General features: G+C 61.1%; 1 protein-coding gene across 3 annotated transcripts; it reads left to right on the forward strand.

The window, feature by feature from the left end:
* Positions 1-17,615, forward strand: LTBP3 (latent transforming growth factor beta binding protein 3). Of its 3 annotated transcripts, XM_043926988.1 has the most exons (28): positions 3-814; positions 3,663-3,992; positions 4,151-4,353; positions 4,525-4,630; positions 4,826-4,918; positions 5,028-5,150; positions 5,641-5,799; positions 5,890-6,075; positions 6,624-6,640; positions 6,717-6,789; positions 6,968-7,057; positions 9,048-9,173; positions 9,258-9,389; positions 9,509-9,637; positions 9,876-9,998; positions 10,214-10,336; positions 12,899-13,021; positions 13,267-13,386; positions 14,558-14,686; positions 14,985-15,152; positions 15,336-15,419; positions 15,741-15,869; positions 15,973-16,110; positions 16,206-16,346; positions 16,492-16,653; positions 16,753-16,833; positions 16,915-17,046; positions 17,197-17,615. In XM_043926988.1, the coding sequence occupies exons 1-28, from the start codon at positions 496-498 to the stop codon at positions 17,346-17,348; spliced, it is 3,891 nt and encodes a 1,296-aa protein (XP_043782923.1). In that variant the 5' UTR covers positions 3-495; the 3' UTR covers positions 17,349-17,615. The 3 variants fall into 3 exon arrangements, with proteins under 3 accessions (XP_043782937.1, XP_043782930.1, XP_043782923.1); XM_043927002.1 differs by lacking the exon at positions 12,899-13,021 and having other exon boundaries at positions 1-814; XM_043926995.1 differs by lacking the exon at positions 6,624-6,640 and having other exon boundaries at positions 2-814; positions 5,890-6,076; positions 6,716-6,789.
* Positions 17,616-17,718: the final 103 nt, after the last annotated feature.

Here is a 17,718-nt window from a genome sequence, read left to right on the forward strand (position 1 = left end):
AGCGTCCCAGCCCCCCTCGCCGCCGCCGCGCCGCGCTCCAGCCAGGGAAAACAACTGCTCACTTCTCCCTGCGTCCGCCCCGCGCGCTCCCTGCTTCCCGGCGGCCGCGGGAGCCCAGCCCGGCCGGGGGAGGCGCGGAGCGGGCCGGCCGCCCGGCCTTCCTCTCCCCTCGCTCCTCCTCTCCGCCTCAACTTGCTCCGGCCTCCTCGCTCCGGCCTCACGTTGGGGCCTCCGCAGGCCCCCGGCCCGGGCTCGTGGCTGGGCTCCTTCCCGGGGTGGTGGAAGTTTCTGGGCTCCCCGCGGTCCAGCCTCCATCTCTCTGCCTCTCACTGGGCCCGCGCCCGCGCCTGCAGTCCCCTCCCCGCGCGCTTCCTCCCATCCTGTCCCTCGCTGCCCTCTCTGAGCCTCTCCCGGGGCTCCCGGCTTGCTTATCCCCCTCGGGCGTCGGGACCATCGCCCCCGCCCGGGCGCGCCCCCCGGGTCCTGCGGCCCCGGATGCCCGGGCCCCGTGGGGCTGCTGGCGGCCTGGCCCCTGAGATGCGCGGGGCGGGGGCGGCGGGGCTGCTGGCGCTGCTGCTGCTGCTGCTGGGCCCGGACGGCGGGGCCGAGGGGGGGCCGGCAGGCGAGAGGGGCGCTGGCGGGGGCGGGGCGCTGGCCCGCGAGCGCTTCAAGGTGGTCTTTGCGCCGGTGATCTGCAAGCGGACCTGTCTCAAGGGCCAGTGTCGGGACAGTTGTCAGAAGGGCTCCAACATGACGCTCATCGGAGAGAACGGCCACAGCACCGACACGCTCACGGGCTCCGGCTTCCGCGTGGGTGAGGGCCGGGGGCGCGGGCGGGGGGCGCGGGGAAGGCCAGCTCCGGGAGCCCACGCAGGAGACATGGCTGCAGAGGCCTTGTGACCCTGGCGACCGTGGGTTCAGAGAGCCCAGCCGGAGGGCCGCCGGCCCCAGAGGCTTCAGGGGGCTTGAGAGGCTGGAGTGCTGGGGCCGGAGTGGGGAGGGCTGCGTGGAAGCCTGAACTTCACAGCTTCGGGTTGGGGTTGAGGCCTAAGGTGTGGGGTCATGCTGGCGCCCTGGACGGCACAGGCTTCTAGGAAAGTGCTGGGTTCTGAGAGGGAGTCGAGGTCGACAGGCAGGGGCTTTTGCGGGGATGCAAGCTGATGCAGGTCTCAGAGAAGGGTTAAGTATTCCCCCTAGAAACAGACTCTCTGGAAGAAACAGGAAAAGTCTTTAAAAAATGTCTCAAGTAGGGCCTGCCAGCGGTAGACACCTGCATTCCCTGGGAGGAGGAGCCAGGCTCAGGCTGGGAGTGAGGGAATTAGTTACTGGCGAGGTCTTAGAGGGGAGGGGCGTTGAGGCCTAACAAGTGGGGAGCAGGCCTGGCGGCAGGGGCTGGCTTGGGTCCTCGGTCTCTCCTTTTCCTGATGCCCCATCTGTGCTTCCCCCAGAAGCTCTGAACAGTTCCGCCTCAGAGTCTCCCCTCAACCCCCCAACCCCTGAAAACTCCCCCATTATACCTGGAGCCCACCCCTCTCCCAACATCGCTCTTCAAAGGGCCAGGCCTGTGGCTCAGCGCTCCTCCTCCAGGGCCCTGTGGGCCAGGCTGGGGGAGGTGTCCCAGCAGTAATTACCCTCCCGGACAGGGTAATTAGGCCAGGCCCAGGATGGCACCAGCCAAACAGCCCCTCTTACACACTCCGATACTCACATAGCCACTACAGATCTGAGGCACCCCACAGATGCGGTTCACAGTTCTCATAAGATGTGTGTGTGGGTCTGTGTGTGCACGCGTGCTTGCACATGCATACATGCAGGGGTATGCCCGGGCTTTGGGCTGGCACACGGGGCTCAGCACAGGTTTCTTTGTGTTATCTTGGGTGCATGTCTGCAGTGACTATGGGAGTGTTTATGTAAGCCTGTGTTGGTGTCAGAATCAGTCTGTGCATGTGTGTGTGTGATGAGATGACTATGCATGTGAGTGTCCCTGGGCCCAGCCTCCCAAGCCCCCTGGCCATCCTGCCCAGGCTGCTGTCTCCATCTGTGCTGCCCACATCCCTCAGGCTCGGTGCCCAGGCCACAGTGGGCGGGTGTCACTGGGAGGTCACCCTCACCGCTGTGGGTGACTCACTGGGAGGCAGGAAGGAGAGGATCCTGCCTCCCCTAGCCCAGGACACACCCCTTCTGCCCTGAGAGTCTGGCCCCCAGAGGCCGGGCAGGATGGGCTGGGCTGGGCTGGGCTGCTCGTAGCCAGGCCCCGGTGACCTTGCATGTGGGCCGTCCCTCCAAGGCCCTCCAGGTGTCCAGGGGGCAGCACCCCCACCTCCCCATCCTGGGAAGTGAGGGCAGTCCTGGGGGAGGGGCCGGAGAGGGGCTGGGCTTGGTGCAGAGCGCAGGTCCCCAAGGCTGGATTTCAGATGTGAGTGTGTGACAGACAGACAGACATCCCATCAGCTCCCTGATTCACTCCTTCATTCATTCCCCCAGCACCTCCTCTGGCACTCAGCTGAGGCAGAGGGCGGGTGGGATGTGAGGAAAGGCTCTCCTCCTGGGGGAGGGGCTGGAAGGATATGATGTGAATATGCACAGATGGGGACTAGGCTCTGAGTGGGCAGAAATGGCATGGGTCAAGGCAGGGAAGCAGAAGACGTGGCATGCTTGTAGGAAACAGGAGATGAGTCCTGGAGCGTAGGATGCATATGGAAAGAGCAGACGGGATGGGCCGAAAGAAGGTTCCTTCTGGGCCATGGAGAGCAGGCAGGGAAGCTAGCTGGGAGCAGGGCTGTGGCTGTGCCGGAACTTTGCCTGAGGCAAGTTTTCTCTGGGGGTGCTTGGGATGTGGACAGGCAGGGGAGGGGCAGGGGGCATGGGGAGGAGGGAAGATGGATTATGAGACATTACAGAGGCCGGAACTGGAGCCTCAGAGCTCAGTTATGAATGACTGGGCAGGCAGGGATCCCAGTGGTGGTTCAAGGCCAAGAAGAGGTGGGGAGGCAGAATGCTGATTTCTGACAGGGTCCCCTGGGTGGAGTTGCTTAAGAGAGGTCCCAGGGAGGCACAGCTCAAGTTGGCAGCAGTGAGGTGCGGGCCCTGGGATGGCTGAACAGAGGAAGGGAGAGCCCAGAGAGGGCTGAGTCAGGGAAAGGATTGAGGGGCAAGGGGAAGGAAGCACCAGATAGAGACTGAATGTCCAGGAAAGGCCCAAGGGGAGGGAAAGGCTAGTCCACCACCATCATCATCAGCTGCTACTGCTTATTAAACGCCCTCTGTGTACTAGGCAGTGTGCAGAGTTTTGGACAGGCCTTGCTTCATTTAATAGATGGGACTGCCCTACAGAGGAGGACACTGAGGCCTGGGAGGCCTCTGAAGTGACAGACCACTGAAGTCTGTCACTCAGGGTCACGCAGCTGGCACAGGGTCTCCTAGCTAGGATGTAAGTTCAAGATGCCAGTGGCCCCTAGGGTATAAGGATGTTGGGGGACCTAGAGGGTAGCGTGTGTGTGTGTTTGATGTGTTACTAAGGCCAGCTTCCCAGGGAGAACAGAACCAGTGGGTGGCTTGGAAGTAGGGAGGAGGGAGGGAAGAGACAGGATGTGGGTGAGAGACTGGGTCTGGATGCTGGCCACAGGGGTCTGCCTGGGCCCTGACCCACCTCTCCTCCCCAGTGGTGTGCCCCCTGCCCTGTATGAACGGCGGCCAGTGTTCCTCGCGAAACCAGTGCCTGTGTCCCCCGGACTTCACGGGTCGCTTCTGCCAGGTGCCGGCTGGAGGAGCTGGCGGAGGCGCTGGCGGCTCAGGCCCCGGGCTTGGCCGGGCCGGGGCCCTGTCCACGGGCGCGCTGCCGCCCCTGGCTCCAGAGGGCGAGTCTGTGGCCAGCAAGCACGCCATGTACGCGGTCCAGGTGATCGCCGATCCGCCAGGGCCCGGGGAGGGGCCCCCTGCCCAGCATGCGACCTTCCTGGTGCCCCTCGGGCCAGGACAGATCTCAGCGGAAGGTACCAGGCAATGGGCATACCCCGGGAGGCCGAGGTGGGCGGGCACTGGAGTGGGTGGGCAGGACCCGGGCGGGGGCCAGCCCTGGAGGAGCTCCTCGCCACCACCTGCCACCAGGCGCTGCGGGGCAGCCCTGAAGCCGCCGTGCCCCGCCCCCCAGTGCAGGCCCCGCCCCCCGTGGTGAACGTGCGCGTCCACCACCCGCCCGAGGCCTCAGTCCAAGTGCACCGCATCGAAGGGCCCAACGCCGAGGGCCCTGCCCCCTCCCAGCACCTGCTGCCGCACCCCAAGCCCCCTCATCCCCGGCCACCCACCCAGAAGCCCCTGGGCCGCTGCTTCCAGGACACGCTGCCCAAGCAGCCCGTGAGTGAACCCACAGACGCTGCTCAGGGCCGCCCTGTTCCAGTCCACCGGGTTTGCTCAAAACTGGGTGGGTCCTGCAGGTTGAGTCGGGGGAGGAGGAAAAGGGGCCGAGGAGGGAGGCCAGGTGGGGGCTGGGCAGCCTGTGACCCCTGTCCACGCTCCTCTCCCTAGTGTGGCAGCAACCCCCTCCCGGGCCTCACCAAGCAGGAAGACTGCTGTGGGAGCATCGGCACCGCTTGGGGCCAGAGCAAGTGCCACAAGTGCCCCCAGCTGCAGTGTGAGTGCCCTGGCTCGGTGAGATCTCTGCCCCTCCCCACGGGGCACACCCTCCCCCAGCCCCTCCCAGCCCCGCAGCCTGAGCCTCTCACTTCCCACCCGGTTCCCCGAAGTACCCCACTCCCCTCCTCAGTGCCGTCCCTTCCCTCTCTGCAGCCCCCGAGTCCTCTCCTGCCATGCTGTCCTCTCTCCACAGACACAGGGGTGCAGAAGCCAGGGCCTGTTCGTGGGGAGGTGGGCGCTGACTGTCCCCAGGGCTACAAGAGGCTCAACAGCACGCACTGCCAGGGTACGGGCCAGTTGTCACTTGGAGGGGGGGGCGGGTAGAACCATGAGGTTTCTGGAGCAGGTCGCTGTCACCCAGCCTGGAGGGCCCAAACTCTCACTTGTTACCGCAGACATCAACGAGTGCGCGATGCCAGGCATGTGTCGCCATGGCGACTGCCTCAACAACCCTGGCTCCTATCGCTGTGTCTGCCCACCTGGCCATAGCTTGGGCCCCTCCCGCACACAATGCATTGGTGAGACTCGGGGGTCCTTGGAGGTCATGAAGCACGGGTGGGAGGGTAAGGCTCCAAACAGAGGTCACAGAGGTCAGAGTGGGGTCAACAGTTGACTGCTGGAGGAGGAGCAAGATCTAGAGCAGATGGGGTCAGGGATCAGTGGCTTCAAGGAATTGCATGAGATCTGGAATAACAGGTCACATAGCGTCATGGGTTATGAGGAGGCAGAGTCATATGAGACCAGGGGCTTGATGAGTGGGAGGGATAAAGTCTAGAACAGCTAGAATCAGGGATCAATGGGTTCAGTGGTCACAGAAGTTTCAAGTATTACATGAGATCAGAATAATACAGGTTTCAGGGATCAAATGAATTCAGGGTCATGTGGGGTCAGGGACCACACGAGAATCAAGGCCTCCTGTGCCAGAGAGGTGAGGTCTGGAGCAGCTGGGAAGAGGGACGTGGGCAGCATTCAGGCCCAGATGTCCATGCCCATCACTGGCCACTGCAGCGGACAAGCCGGAGGAGAAGAGCCTGTGTTTCCGCCTGGTGAGCCCTGAACACCAGTGCCAGCACCCCCTGACCACACGTCTCACCCGCCAACTCTGCTGCTGCAGCGTCGGCAAGGCCTGGGGTGCCAGGTGCCAGCGCTGCCCAGCTGATGGCACTGGTGAGCCAGGGGCCTTTGGGGCCGGGGGGCTGTCTGTGAGCCTGCCTCTCCAGGAAGGGCTCACTTGCCTGCCCCTTGCTCTGGCCACAGCTGCCTTCAAGGAGATCTGCCCAGCTGGGAAGGGGTACCACATCCTCACCTCCCACCAGACGCTCACCATTCAGGGCGAAAGTGACTTTTCCCTTTTCCTGCACCCCGATGGGCCACCCAAGCCCCAGCAGCTGCCCGAGAGCCCCAGCCGGGCACCACCACCTGAGGACACAGAGGAAGAAAGAGGTCTGGCCCGATCCCTCCTGTTTCCTGACAGTTGCAGAACCCCTAGGTCTGACACCTTGACCCTTGACCCACAGTTAGGACCTGAGTCTAACCTCTAACTCCTAATCCCAGACTAGCATTGACCCCTGGAACTGACACTCTGACCCCTAACCAGTGTTGTAACTAAGCCCAGGATGTCACCCCTGATCCATGGGATTTGATCATTTATTGCCCTCCAGGTTCAATCCTCTGAAACCAGGACACCTTTGATTTCCAGATCAGGGCACTAATGCAGCTCAAATGCTGCCTCTAGATCTGACCCTCTGACCCCTGATCCAGGGATTTGACCCTTGCTATAACCTCCCAAGCTGAGGACCTTGTCCAGCCATCGCTTCACTGACTTGTGATGAAAACATCCCCAGACATCAGGATCTAACCCTTGATGCTTGGCCCAGAGACATGGTCGTTGAACTCTTAGGGACTCTGACCACACATGCCCAACTGCCAATCCCAGACTTGACTCCCTTCTCCCAGCCCAACACTTAATGCCCCGTCTTCTTCCCTTGTAGGGGTGAGCACAGACTCAGTGAGTATGAGAACCCAGGTGGGAGGGGCAGGGAGGCCAAGGAGACACAGAGGGTTCATGCTGCTGTCGCCCGCAGCCAGTGATTGAAGAGCAGTCAGCGCAGCAGAGCCACCCGACTGTCACCATATCTCCTGCCCGGCCTTACCCGGGTGAGCTGGGCTCTGTAGGCACCAGTCCTCAAGGACTGTCACTGCCGGGGAAGTTCACAGCTTAGGCACCAGGGGGCGGTGCAGCTGGGTGTGAAGTTGCCGGCTCGGTGACCTGCGGGGAGAGGGGCGGCTCTCTCAGCCTCCTCACCCGCTAATGGTCGTCTGCTGCTGCCCGCAGAGCTGATCTCCTGGCCCCCGCCGCCCCAGTTCCTGCCCGACTTGCCCCCGTCCCGCAGTGCGGTGGAAATCGCCCCTACTCAAGTCACAGGTAAGACCCGCCCACCTAGGTCACGCCCCAGGTAAGCCACGCCCCCAACTTAGGGTTTCTCCTCTTTCACCCCTTCAGCTCGACCCTGGGCTGGGGGCTGGGGAAGCCTCGGGGTGCAGCACTCTGAGACGCCACTCTGCCCTCAACTGATCCGAGTGGTGGTGGTCAGGCCAGTCTGAAGGCATTTACAGTCAATATTTATGGAGCACCTACTGTGTGCAGGCACTGTTTAAGTGCTGGGGACATAATAGTAAACAAAACAGACAAAAATTCCCGGTCCTTGTGGAGTAGACAGACAGCAAACAGATCAATGAGTCCAAATCTAGTGTGTCTCATAAAGTGAAAGTGAAGTCGCTCAGTCGTGTCTGACTCTTTGGCCCCATGGACTGTAGCCTACCAAGCTCCTCCCTCCATGGGATTCTCCAGGGAAGAGTACTGGAGTGGGTTGCCATTTCCTTCTTCTGGGGATCTTCCCAACCCAGGGATTGAACCCGGGTCTCCCGCATTCCAGTCAGACACTTTAACCTCTGAGCCACAGTATGTCTCATAAGGGTTATGCAAAAGTAAATCAAAGAAGGAAGGAAGTCTGGGTATTGTGATCATGTGTAGAATGGCGATGAGAGAAGGCTTTCTGAACAGAGCTTTTAAGAGTGTTAGAAATTAACGATGAAATATGGGAAAGAAATGGGCTAGCAGGTTGGGGAAAAGGACATTCCGGTCTGGGCAGAGGTTTGGGCAAAGGCATGGAAACATGAAACCTTGGTTTCATGGAGAAGAGAGACACCACACACAGATCAGTGTTTCTGAACTAGGAGAGGGCCAGCTCAGGGAGCTTTAAGAGGCTTGGATTTGATCCCAAAGGCTGTGGGAAGTGTCTGCATGGTTTGGGGCATCATAATAATTGCTAGCTATGGCTGAACAGTTGCCCTGGGCCAGGCACTGACTGGAGAGTTTTACATACTAAATACCATTTACTTTCCTTGTACTCTGTGAAGTGGGCACGGTTAGCCTCACTTTCCAGATGAGAAAACTGAGGCTAAGAGAGGTTCAGTAGCTCATCCCAGGTCACACAGTTGAGCCGGATTCAAGCCCATGGCTGTTTGGACTCCAGCTGCAAGGAAGCCACCAACCCAATTGAAAACTGGAGCCTAGATAAGCTCCTGGTGGAAGGTGGCAGCCCAGGAAATCTGCCCAGGCTGGGATAACCCAGTGACAGCCTGGGGGCTGTGGGAATGTGGAGAAAGAGGCACTTGGGGAGACTTATCAGAGGACGGGGTGTTAAGGAGCCTAGGGAGAGGCACTCTAAGCAGAGAGAACAGCCTGCAAGAGCCCACTGGCCAGGTGTGTTTGGGAGGGAGTGGGGTTCAACCTGAGGCCAGGGCTGCCTGTGGCTTCCTGGGGCAGGGCTCAGGGGAAGGGCCCCTAGGAGAAAGAGGTGGGAGGCAGGGAGTACTGTGAATCCTAGGAAAGAAGGTAAGGAGGCTTCCTGGGTCTGATCACCTGTGTCAGTCAGGGTTCCCAGGAAACCAGCTCCTGCCTGCCTTGGGAGGGGGAGAAAAACTTCTGGAATGGGGGTGGGGGGGGCAGGCAGGTCCCTAAGGCAAGGGGTGTTGGTTCGCTGGTCTAGAGGATATTGGTGTGACTGAGGCTGCAGGGTTTGAGATGTTGAGGTGACTGGAGTCAGAGTATAGTAAGTGAGGAGAGAAGTATGAAGGGTCCTGGACTGGGGAGATGGGGATGCCGGGGACCTGGGATCATGGTTTGGGGCTACTTGGGGTTGTGATGTCACGGTATTTGTGATGGAGGTGTAGGGAATCCTAGGATGAGAGGGTAATGGCTGTACAGAGATCTGAAATCAGTGCGACCAGGCTCAGGTATCGGCGTCGAAAGTGATGGGGTGTCCAGTTCTTCCCTGCGAACGTGGCAGAAAGCGAATGCTCCCTTCCTGCCCGCTCTGACCTGCCGCCCTTCCCCCGGGCGCCCCCCTCAGAGACGGACGAGTGCCGACTGAACCAGAACATCTGTGGCCACGGAGAGTGCGTCCCGGGGCCCTCGGACTATTCCTGCCATTGCAATCCCGGCTACCGGTCGCATCCGCAGCACCGCTACTGCGTGGGTGAGCGTGGCGAGGGGGTGGCGCGGGGGCGGCCCTGGCTCCGGACCGTCCTCTGACATCTCCCCACCCGCGCGCTCTTCTCAGACGTGAACGAGTGCGAGGCAGAGCCGTGCGGCGCCGGGCGGGGCATCTGCATGAACACCGGAGGTTCCTACAACTGCCATTGCAACCGCGGCTACCGCCTGCACGTCGGCGCCGGGGGGCGCTCGTGTGTGGGTGAGCACGGAGTGGCCGGGGGCGGGCCCGGGGCTCGGCGGACCCGGGGGGCTCTCCTCATTGCGTGTCATCCCCTCCGCCACTTTGCACTCCCCTCGCGCCCCCTTCCTCCCGCTTAGACCTGAACGAGTGCGCCAAGCCCCACCTGTGCGGCGACGGCGGCTTCTGCATCAACTTTCCGGGACACTACAAGTGCAACTGCTACCCCGGCTACCGGCTCAAAGCCTCCCGACCTCCCGTGTGCGAAGGTGGGGAAGACCCATCCGGACCGGCGCGGGTCCTCAGTGGTGCCTCGGCCTGGGGTGGGGGCGGAGGGCCTCACTCCCGTCTCTGCCCAGCCCTGGGCCTCTCGGAGGTTTCGGTCTGGAACCCAGAGGGCCCGCTTCCCCTGGTCGATCCGTGACAGAGGGAGGCCCTGCGGAGGCCCCTGAGCATCTGGCCGGCAACGTTGTCCCCAAACAAGTCTTCTTCCTCCCTCCTGCGCAGACATCGACGAGTGCCGAGACCCTAGCACCTGCCCGGATAGCAAATGCGAGAACAAACCTGGGAGCTTCAAGTGCATTGCCTGTCTGCCCGGCTACCGCAGCCAGGGGGGCGGGGCCTGCCGCGGTGCGCGCGGGGCTGGGGTCCGGGTGGGGGCTGGGCCCTTTGGGAGTTGCCCCGGTGATGGGGCTGGGCTATTGGCGTGGGAGTTCCAGAACCCGGCTTTCCCCGCGTAGGGGCGGGGGAACCCCCCCGCCCCCATCCTGGAAGGAGGGTCTCCCATCCCCTCACAGGACCTCGTCCAGTGGGGCCGGGTCCGAGGCAAGCCTTCTCCGCCGCAGATGTGAACGAGTGCGCCGAGGGCAACCCCTGCTCTCCAGGCTGGTGCGAGAACCTTCCGGGTTCCTTCCGCTGCACGTGCGCCCAAGGCTATGCGCCGGCGCCCGACGGCCGCAGTTGCCTGGGTGAGCTACGGCCCTCCCCGCCCTGCCTCCCGCCACCTACTCGAGAGTCGAGGTTGGGGACCGGGTCACCCCATCTGTTGGACGGGAGACAGTTAATTCACAGACACCTTCCCTTCACTGACCCACTCACTTTCTCCGCAACCTGGCGGAGGAGGGGGCCGCGGAATTTCTAGGTAGGAAGGATCTTAGGAGGCAAGGCTTGAAGCTGCGTTTACAAAGCACAGTTACTTGAATACGGAGTGGGAGAGATATAAAAGAAAGGGGGTGTCAGTAGTCCCCTCCCTCCCCTCCGACAATAATGTTTCTTATGCATCAGGAGATGGGCTGAGGGATGGGAGTCAGAGAAACTGGAGAACCGTAGACACCGACTGTAGAGCGCAGGACTGTCGGCCTCAGTGGAGTCTGGGTGTTTCTGGGAAACCTCAGTGGGACTGGGAGAAGGCGAGGCCTGAGTTGTCTTAAAGGATCAACAGGAGTTAGCCAAGCAAAGATAAGAGAGAGGGAAGAGCGTGCCAGGCTCTGTGAACACCAGCACAGAGTGTCTAGGGAAAGTAAGGTGTAAGTAGCGGGTGGGGTCGAGGCTGGCTGGTGAGGGGCAGGCCCCCACCGCCTGAAGAGCCCACTTAAGCCCTGCCCAGGGCTTCACCCTGAACTTCACCCTGAAGTTATTAGGAGGTACCTGAAGCATTTTAAGGGGAAGAATGACAACATTTGCTATTTGTTCTAGAAAGTTCCCTGATGCCCATTGTGGAGAGGGACTGGAGGTCTGGTGGAGACTCAGGACAGAGACAGTGGCAGATGTGATAATAGTGGCCTCAAAGATGGTCATGAGACTATGTGATATTAGAGAAATATTAAAACAAGTTATCTGGGCTTGTTAACTGGATGTCAAGGTGAAGGAGAGAGAAGTAAAGGGTCTCCAGGTTTCTAGTTTGGGTGACTCATTGGGTGCTGCTCACTGGGATAGGGTCCCTGGGGGTGAGGCGTGTTTGAGAAGGAAGACATTAAGTTTCACGTTGGACAGTTGAGTGTGTGGTCCCTGTGGGTCTCTCAGAGGGTGATGCCCACAGAAGGCAGGCGGTATAGATTGGAAGCCTTGGGCCAGACACACCCACTTGCGACTGTGGGCTGTGGAGCCTTGGGGTGCATATTAGGGGGAGCTGTGGAGCCTCCAGGTGCACATTAGAGGGCGCTGTGGAGCCCTGAGGTGCACACTAGGGGGCGCTGTGGAGCCCTGGGGTGCAGTCAAGGAGGTTGAGTCCCGTGAGGGGAGCATTGTGGACACTGCCAGGTCGGCAGAAGGCAGGGGATAGGAGCGGGAGATGGGGGAGCAGGGGTCATGGGGGGCCCAGGGAGCACTAGCTGAGAAGCTGGGGAGGGCAGGCATCGAGGGCAGAGGAGGATGCGCTAAATGCAGTAGAGAGGTCCTTGTAACTAAGAACTCACTGGGGAGACAAGAAGGCGGCCTTGGCAGGGTAGCTTCTGTGGCCTGAGGAGAGGCCAGAAGACGGAGGCAGCAGGTGAGGAAGAGTGAGTGGGGTGGAGGCTGTGGGCTGAGGAGAACGGCAAAGTTTGGACCTGCTGAAGGGCACGGGAGCTCCCTAGGCCTCCCTCGTGTCAAGGCCTGAGAGGAGGAGGAGAGGGCGGTGCGGCCACGCCGAGGATCTGGCCCAGCTGGAGGCCACCCGGAGTGGAGCGGCCGCTGGTGCTCCGCGTGGTGGCCGGCCTCAGCCCCACTCAGCACCCGGCACGCTGAGAAGCAGGCTAGGGCTCTGACTTTGCCAGAGCAGAGAGGAGGCAGGAGAGGTGTTCAGGGGCCCTTGGGGAGAGGAGGCGGAGGAGGGGACCGGAGACCAGCATCGGAGGCAGTGGAAAGGGAGCGGGCGTGGAGATGGCGGGGGAAGCTCCCAGCCGCTCGTACTGAGAGCGAGGGGCTGGCGTTGAAGTGGAGGTCGCGGACACTGAGGGAGGGAGGACTGTTGGATCGGAGGCTGGGCCTGGCTGGCCAGATGGATGTTGAAAACGCCCAGGATGGAGAGGAAAGGAGAGGGAAAGGGAGAAGCGCTAGGAAGGTGGGTGCTGATGGCAACAGAGAGGTGGGAGGCTGGTGTGGGGCTCAGGTATCCTTCAGGAAGTGCGTGGTTTGGAAGGAGTCTGGGGTGTGGGCGACTACCAGCTCCCACCAGAAAGGACTGCACAGAAGCGTGCCGCACAAGCGGAAGAAATTATTCCAGGAAAACAAAGATATAGGGGAGCTTACTTACAGAGGGGAGGGGAAGGGCGAGAGCAGCGGATGGGGAGGACTGTTTGGTGAGAATGGACAAGGCATGGGAGGCCTGAGCTCTTTGGAGCCAGAGATGGCCCAGGGTTCCTGCCCGCACCTGGCCTGGTCATTAGGGCACGGTGTGCCACACAGGGTCAGGGTGCTGAGGGGCCCATGCTTGTCCCCAGCTCCACCTGCCTCAGCTCTGGTGCTCCAGGACGTGGGCAGGAGTGGGAAGAGGGGAGCAGAGACCCAGGACCACCCCATCTTAGCCCTCTGATGGCCCCTGTGCCCCACAGACGTGGACGAGTGTGAGGCTGGGGACGTGTGCGACAATGGCATCTGTGCCAACACGCCAGGCTCCTTCCAGTGTCAGTGCCTCTCTGGCTACCATCTGTCAAGGGACCGGAGCCGCTGCGAGGGTGAGGGGAGGCCTCAAGCTGGGGGGCTGGCCTGTTCCTCCCTGCCCCAGACCTTCACTGCACAGGCCCCAACCCCAGGGGCTACCTGTGAACAAGGCTACCACTCCCATGGCCAGCCCCCATCCAGATCCAAGATGGGCCATGGTGGGTGGGCCTTAGCCAGGGCTCTTCGGAAACCTTGGCAGCCTTAGGTCGTGTGAGTGGGCTTTATCCCTGAGATTCTCCACCCCTTTGATTCTCTACAGACATCAATGAGTGTGACTTCCCTGCAGCCTGCATTGGGGGTGATTGCATCAACACCAATGGCTCCTATCGATGTCTCTGTCCCCAGGGGCATCGGCTGGTAGGCGGCCGGAAATGCCAAGGTATGGGGGGATTGGCTGAGAACTCCCAAGGAGCAATGGCAGTAAGCAGTCATCTCCTAGACACAGTGTTGATCTGTCTTTGCATCCATCCATCCATCCACTCATTCATCCTACTCTTTCACAGAAAATAATAATAACAGTAATAATGACAGTAATTAGATGATGCTTATTACTATATGCCAACTCACCCCTCAATGCATTCATCCAACAAGAGTTTACTGAGCACCTAATATTTGCCAGGTTCTATGCTATATGCTATGGCACCCCACTCCAGTACTCTTGCCTGGAAAATCCCATGGACGGAGGAGCCTGGTAGGCTGCAGTCCATGGGGTCGCTAAGAGTCGGACACAACTGAGAGACTTCACTTTCACTTTTCACTTTCATGCACTGGAGAAGGAAATGGCAACCCACTCCAGTGTTCTTGCCTGGAGAACCCCAGGGACGGGGGAGCCTGGTGGCTGCCGTCTATGGGGTCGCACAGAGTCGGACACGACTGAAGCGACTTAGCAGCAGTAGCAGCATGCTATATGCTAGATACTGAGCAGTAACCCAGGGCTCCTTGCTAGGAAGACAGTCTCCCCTAGCACGGAGCCCTGGGTAAATTGATTCTTACAATTCAGAGCGCTCAGTGCCAAAAGAGGTCTGGGCTAGTGATTAATTACAACAGAGAAGTGACAGTTGTATTGGAACTTGAACTATAAACAGGCTTCCCTAAAGCATAAGTAGATTCCCTAAGCAGAGAAAAGCAAAGGATGGTATTTACCAGGCCCAAAGAAGAGTATTTGCAAAGCACAGAGATCTGGAAGCAGAGCTAGTTGTGTTTTTAGGGTGAGTAGATACCTGTGGCCTAGACATAGAGCTGAGGGTGTTACTGGTTTAGAGCAAAGGGTGATGAGACAAAGATACTGGAAGACTAAACTGAAAGTCCCAGATGCTGAGCTGAGAGCCAGGGCTTCATTCTGTTAGGGTTTTTGAAGAACAATGCACTGAATGTGTACACATCTACCCACATGCACAGACCTACACGAGTGGCTTTCCTGTTGTGTGTGCTTTGAAGTCAAAGTGGAAATTCAGGTTCTCGGCTTGTGTGAGGCCCTTGAGGCCCACCCCCAGGGAGAGAGGGTCTGGTTTCCCTCTGAGTGATTCTTTCTGCTCTTCTCCTCCTTGAAGACATAGATGAGTGCAGCCAGGACCCAGGCCTGTGCCTTCCCCATGGGGTCTGTGAGAACCTGCAGGGCTCCTACGTTTGCATCTGTGATGAGGGCTTCACACCCACCCAGGACCAACACGGCTGTGAGGGTGAGTGCCCTCTCGACTCCCTCTTCAATCTAGATGCTGCAGTTGGGGCTCAGAGTTGTACCTGGTCCCACCCTCCGGAATATGAGGAACAGGAAGAAATTTCTTTTGCCTGGGAGAGCCCGGCGGGACCAGCTCTGTCAGGTGGCCCCTGAATGCCACACTGAGGGTGGAGCTTGGCTTTCATGTGGCAGTTACAGGGAGCCAGGCGATGGGGGGGCACAGAGGGAAGAGGTTGGTGGGCAGTGTGGACAGGCAAAGACATGGTGCCGGACCCTGAGCTGCTCTCCCCTCCCCTCAGAGGTGGAGCAGCCCCACCACAAGAAGGAGTGCTACCTTAACTTCGATGACACCGTGTTCTGTGACAGTGTTCTGGCCACCAATGTCACCCAGCAGGAGTGCTGCTGCTCGCTGGGGGCTGGCTGGGGAGACCATTGTGAGATCTACCCCTGCCCAGTCTACAGCTCAGGTCAGGAGCCTGGCGGGGCCTTTTCCCTTTCCTGAACCTCAGTTTCTTCATTTGGGATCGGATTGGGGAAGAGGGCCCCTTCCTGAGTTGGTGGGAAATGAGGTGAGAGCTCCGGCCCTAGGGCCAGCACGCACGTGCTCAATCCTGCTCCTTTCCTTCCCCACGGCCACTGTCTTCCCGTAGCTGAGTTCCACAGCCTCTGCCCAGACGGGAAGGGCTATACCCAGGACAACAACATTGTCAACTATGGCATCCCAGCCCACCGTGGTAAGCCCCAACATGGCTCCGCCCACCTGGCTCGCCCCGCTCCGCCCTCTGGTTTGGACCGCCCCCATCCCTCCAGTGCTTGCTTGTCAATTGCGGGTACTGGTGTAAGGCCCGCCCACTCTCTCACCGACTGCCCCGCCCCTCTGCCAAGCCCCGCCCCTCTGCCAAGCCCCGCCCCACCACCTTAAGTAGGACTTGGGAAAAGCCGTAGCAGACTTTTCAGCCCTTCCACGGTAAGCGCCACCCCCACGTCCTCTGCTACGGGGCCTCAGAGGCCCGGCAGGTAGAGGGTGCAGGCGCCCACGGCCTGTCGCTCTGCAGACATCGATGAATGCATATTGTTTGGGGCGGAGATCTGCAAGGAGGGCAAGTGCGTGAACACGCAGCCCGGCTACGAGTGCTATTGCCAGCACGGCTTCTACTACGACTCGAACCTGCTGGAATGCGTGGGTGAGTGCAGCTGCCCCTGTGGCCGTGGGAAAGCAGCCAGGAGACACGCACAACCACCCGACTCCAGGCCTGTGCCTACCACTCGCGCTTTTCCTCCCCTCAGACGTGGACGAGTGTTTGGACGAGTCTAATTGCCGGAACGGAGTGTGTGAGAACACGCGCGGTGGCTACCGCTGTGCCTGCACTCCCCCAGCCGAGTACAGCCCGGTGCAGCGCCAATGTCTGAGCCCAGAAGAGATGGGTGAGGCCCGGGTCGGCCCTCTGGGGAAAGAGGGAGGGAAGCTAGCCGAGCCAAGCTGTGACTTCCACCCCCACCCATCCACTTGCTGCCCGCAGACGTGGACGAGTGCCAGGACCCCACAGCCTGCCGCCCTGGCCGCTGCGTCAACCTGCCTGGCTCCTACCGCTGCGAGTGCCGCCCGCCCTGGGTACCCGGACCCTCAGGCCGCGACTGCCAGCGCCCCGAGAGCCCGGCCGGTGAGGGCGAGGGTCATCTTGGGCTCTCCAGAGCCCTGTGTGCCGCGTGGAGGCCCGGGGCCGCCGTTCCCACGAGGGTGGATTGGAGCGGGGGAGGGCGGTCCCTGCTTTGGGCTCCTCCCTGACGCCGGGTCCTCCTCCGCAGAGCGTGCCCCGGAGCGGCGGGACGTGTGTTGGGGCCAGCGCGGAGACGACGGCATGTGTGCAGGCCCCCTGGCCGGGCCCGCCCTCACCTTCGATGACTGCTGCTGTCGCCAGGGTCGAGGCTGGGGAGCCCAGTGCCGTCCGTGCCCGCCGCGCGGCGCTGGTGAGCATGCCCGAGAGGGGTTGGCCGGGACGGAGTTTGGGGGCGGGAGCCGAGGGGAATCAAGGCCATTGACTGCTGACCGCCCCCTGCCCCTCTCAGGGTCCCAGTGCCCGACGTCGCAGAGTGAAAGTAATTCTTTCTGGGACACGAGCCCCCTGCTGCTGGGGAAGCCCGCCAGAGGTGAGTGTAGCTGGAGGGACAGGCGGGTCCGCGGCCATCACCGGGGGCAGTGTTGACGTCTCATTCTCTCCGCCCGCGCAGAAGAGGACAGCTCGGAGGAGGATTCGGACGAGTGTCGCTGTGTGAGCGGCCGCTGTGTGCCGCGGCCGGGCGGTGCAGTGTGCGAGTGTCCCGGCGGCTTCCAGCTGGACGCGTCCCGCGCGCGCTGCGTCGGTGAGCCGCGCCGAGGGGGCGGGGCCAGAGGGCAAGTGGGCGGGGCGGGGCGGGGTTGGGCCCTGCAGAAGCCCGGCTCGGACCAGAAACCAACGGGTAGCACAGCTCTGGCGCCCTCGTGAAGTCCTCACTTGTCACCCTCACTTCCAGACATCGATGAGTGCCGAGAGCTGAACCAGCGCGGCTTACTATGCAAGACCGAGCGCTGCGTGAACACGAGCGGTTCCTACCGCTGCGTCTGCAAAGCTGGCTTCGCGCGCAGCCGCACGCATGGAGCCTGCGTGCCCCAGCGCCGCCGCTGACACCACCCTCCGCCTGGACCTTCGCAATCACCGAGGGGTTTCCGCCCAACACTTGGGGCGAGCTCGGCTTCTCGCTGTTGCCCCGACTTGGGGCTCGGACCCAGGGACCCTTCGGGCCCGTAGACCCCTTCCCCGCGCCCCATGTTCCAAGGGCGCCCCTGCCGGTTCCGCCTGGCTCACAGGCAGACGTTGGGTGTCTCTGGCGCTGCCGGCCTTCCTTCCAGAGGGCATTTCCCAGAAACTGATAAATCAGATCGTTTCTCTTTACTCTTGGTTTTCGAAGTAAATTGATGTTCATGTCCGTGATGGGCGCAGACTCCAAAGGGCAGCGCCAGACTCCAGCCTCCTTGGAGGCGCTGGACTGAGCCCA

Source organism: Cervus elaphus, chromosome 2 (genome assembly GCF_910594005.1).
Source record: "Cervus elaphus chromosome 2, mCerEla1.1, whole genome shotgun sequence".
Lineage (NCBI taxonomy): Eukaryota > Metazoa > Chordata > Mammalia > Artiodactyla > Cervidae > Cervus > Cervus elaphus.

What these genes read in the sequence shown, in the direction of transcription:
- LTBP3 (XM_043926988.1), top strand. Translation starts at nt 496, where the DNA reads ATGCCCGGGCCCCGTGGGGCTGCTGGCGGCCTGGCCCCTGAGATGCGC. An exon ending in AGGACAGATCTCAGCGGAAG is followed by an intron (nt 3,993 to 4,150) that starts GTACCAGGCAAT and finishes CCCGCCCCCCAG; the next exon opens with TGCAGGCCCCGCCCCCCGTG. An exon ending in GTCCCGCGCGCGCTGCGTCG is followed by an intron (nt 17,047 to 17,196) that starts GTGAGCCGCGCC and finishes CCTCACTTCCAG; the next exon opens with ACATCGATGAGTGCCGAGAG.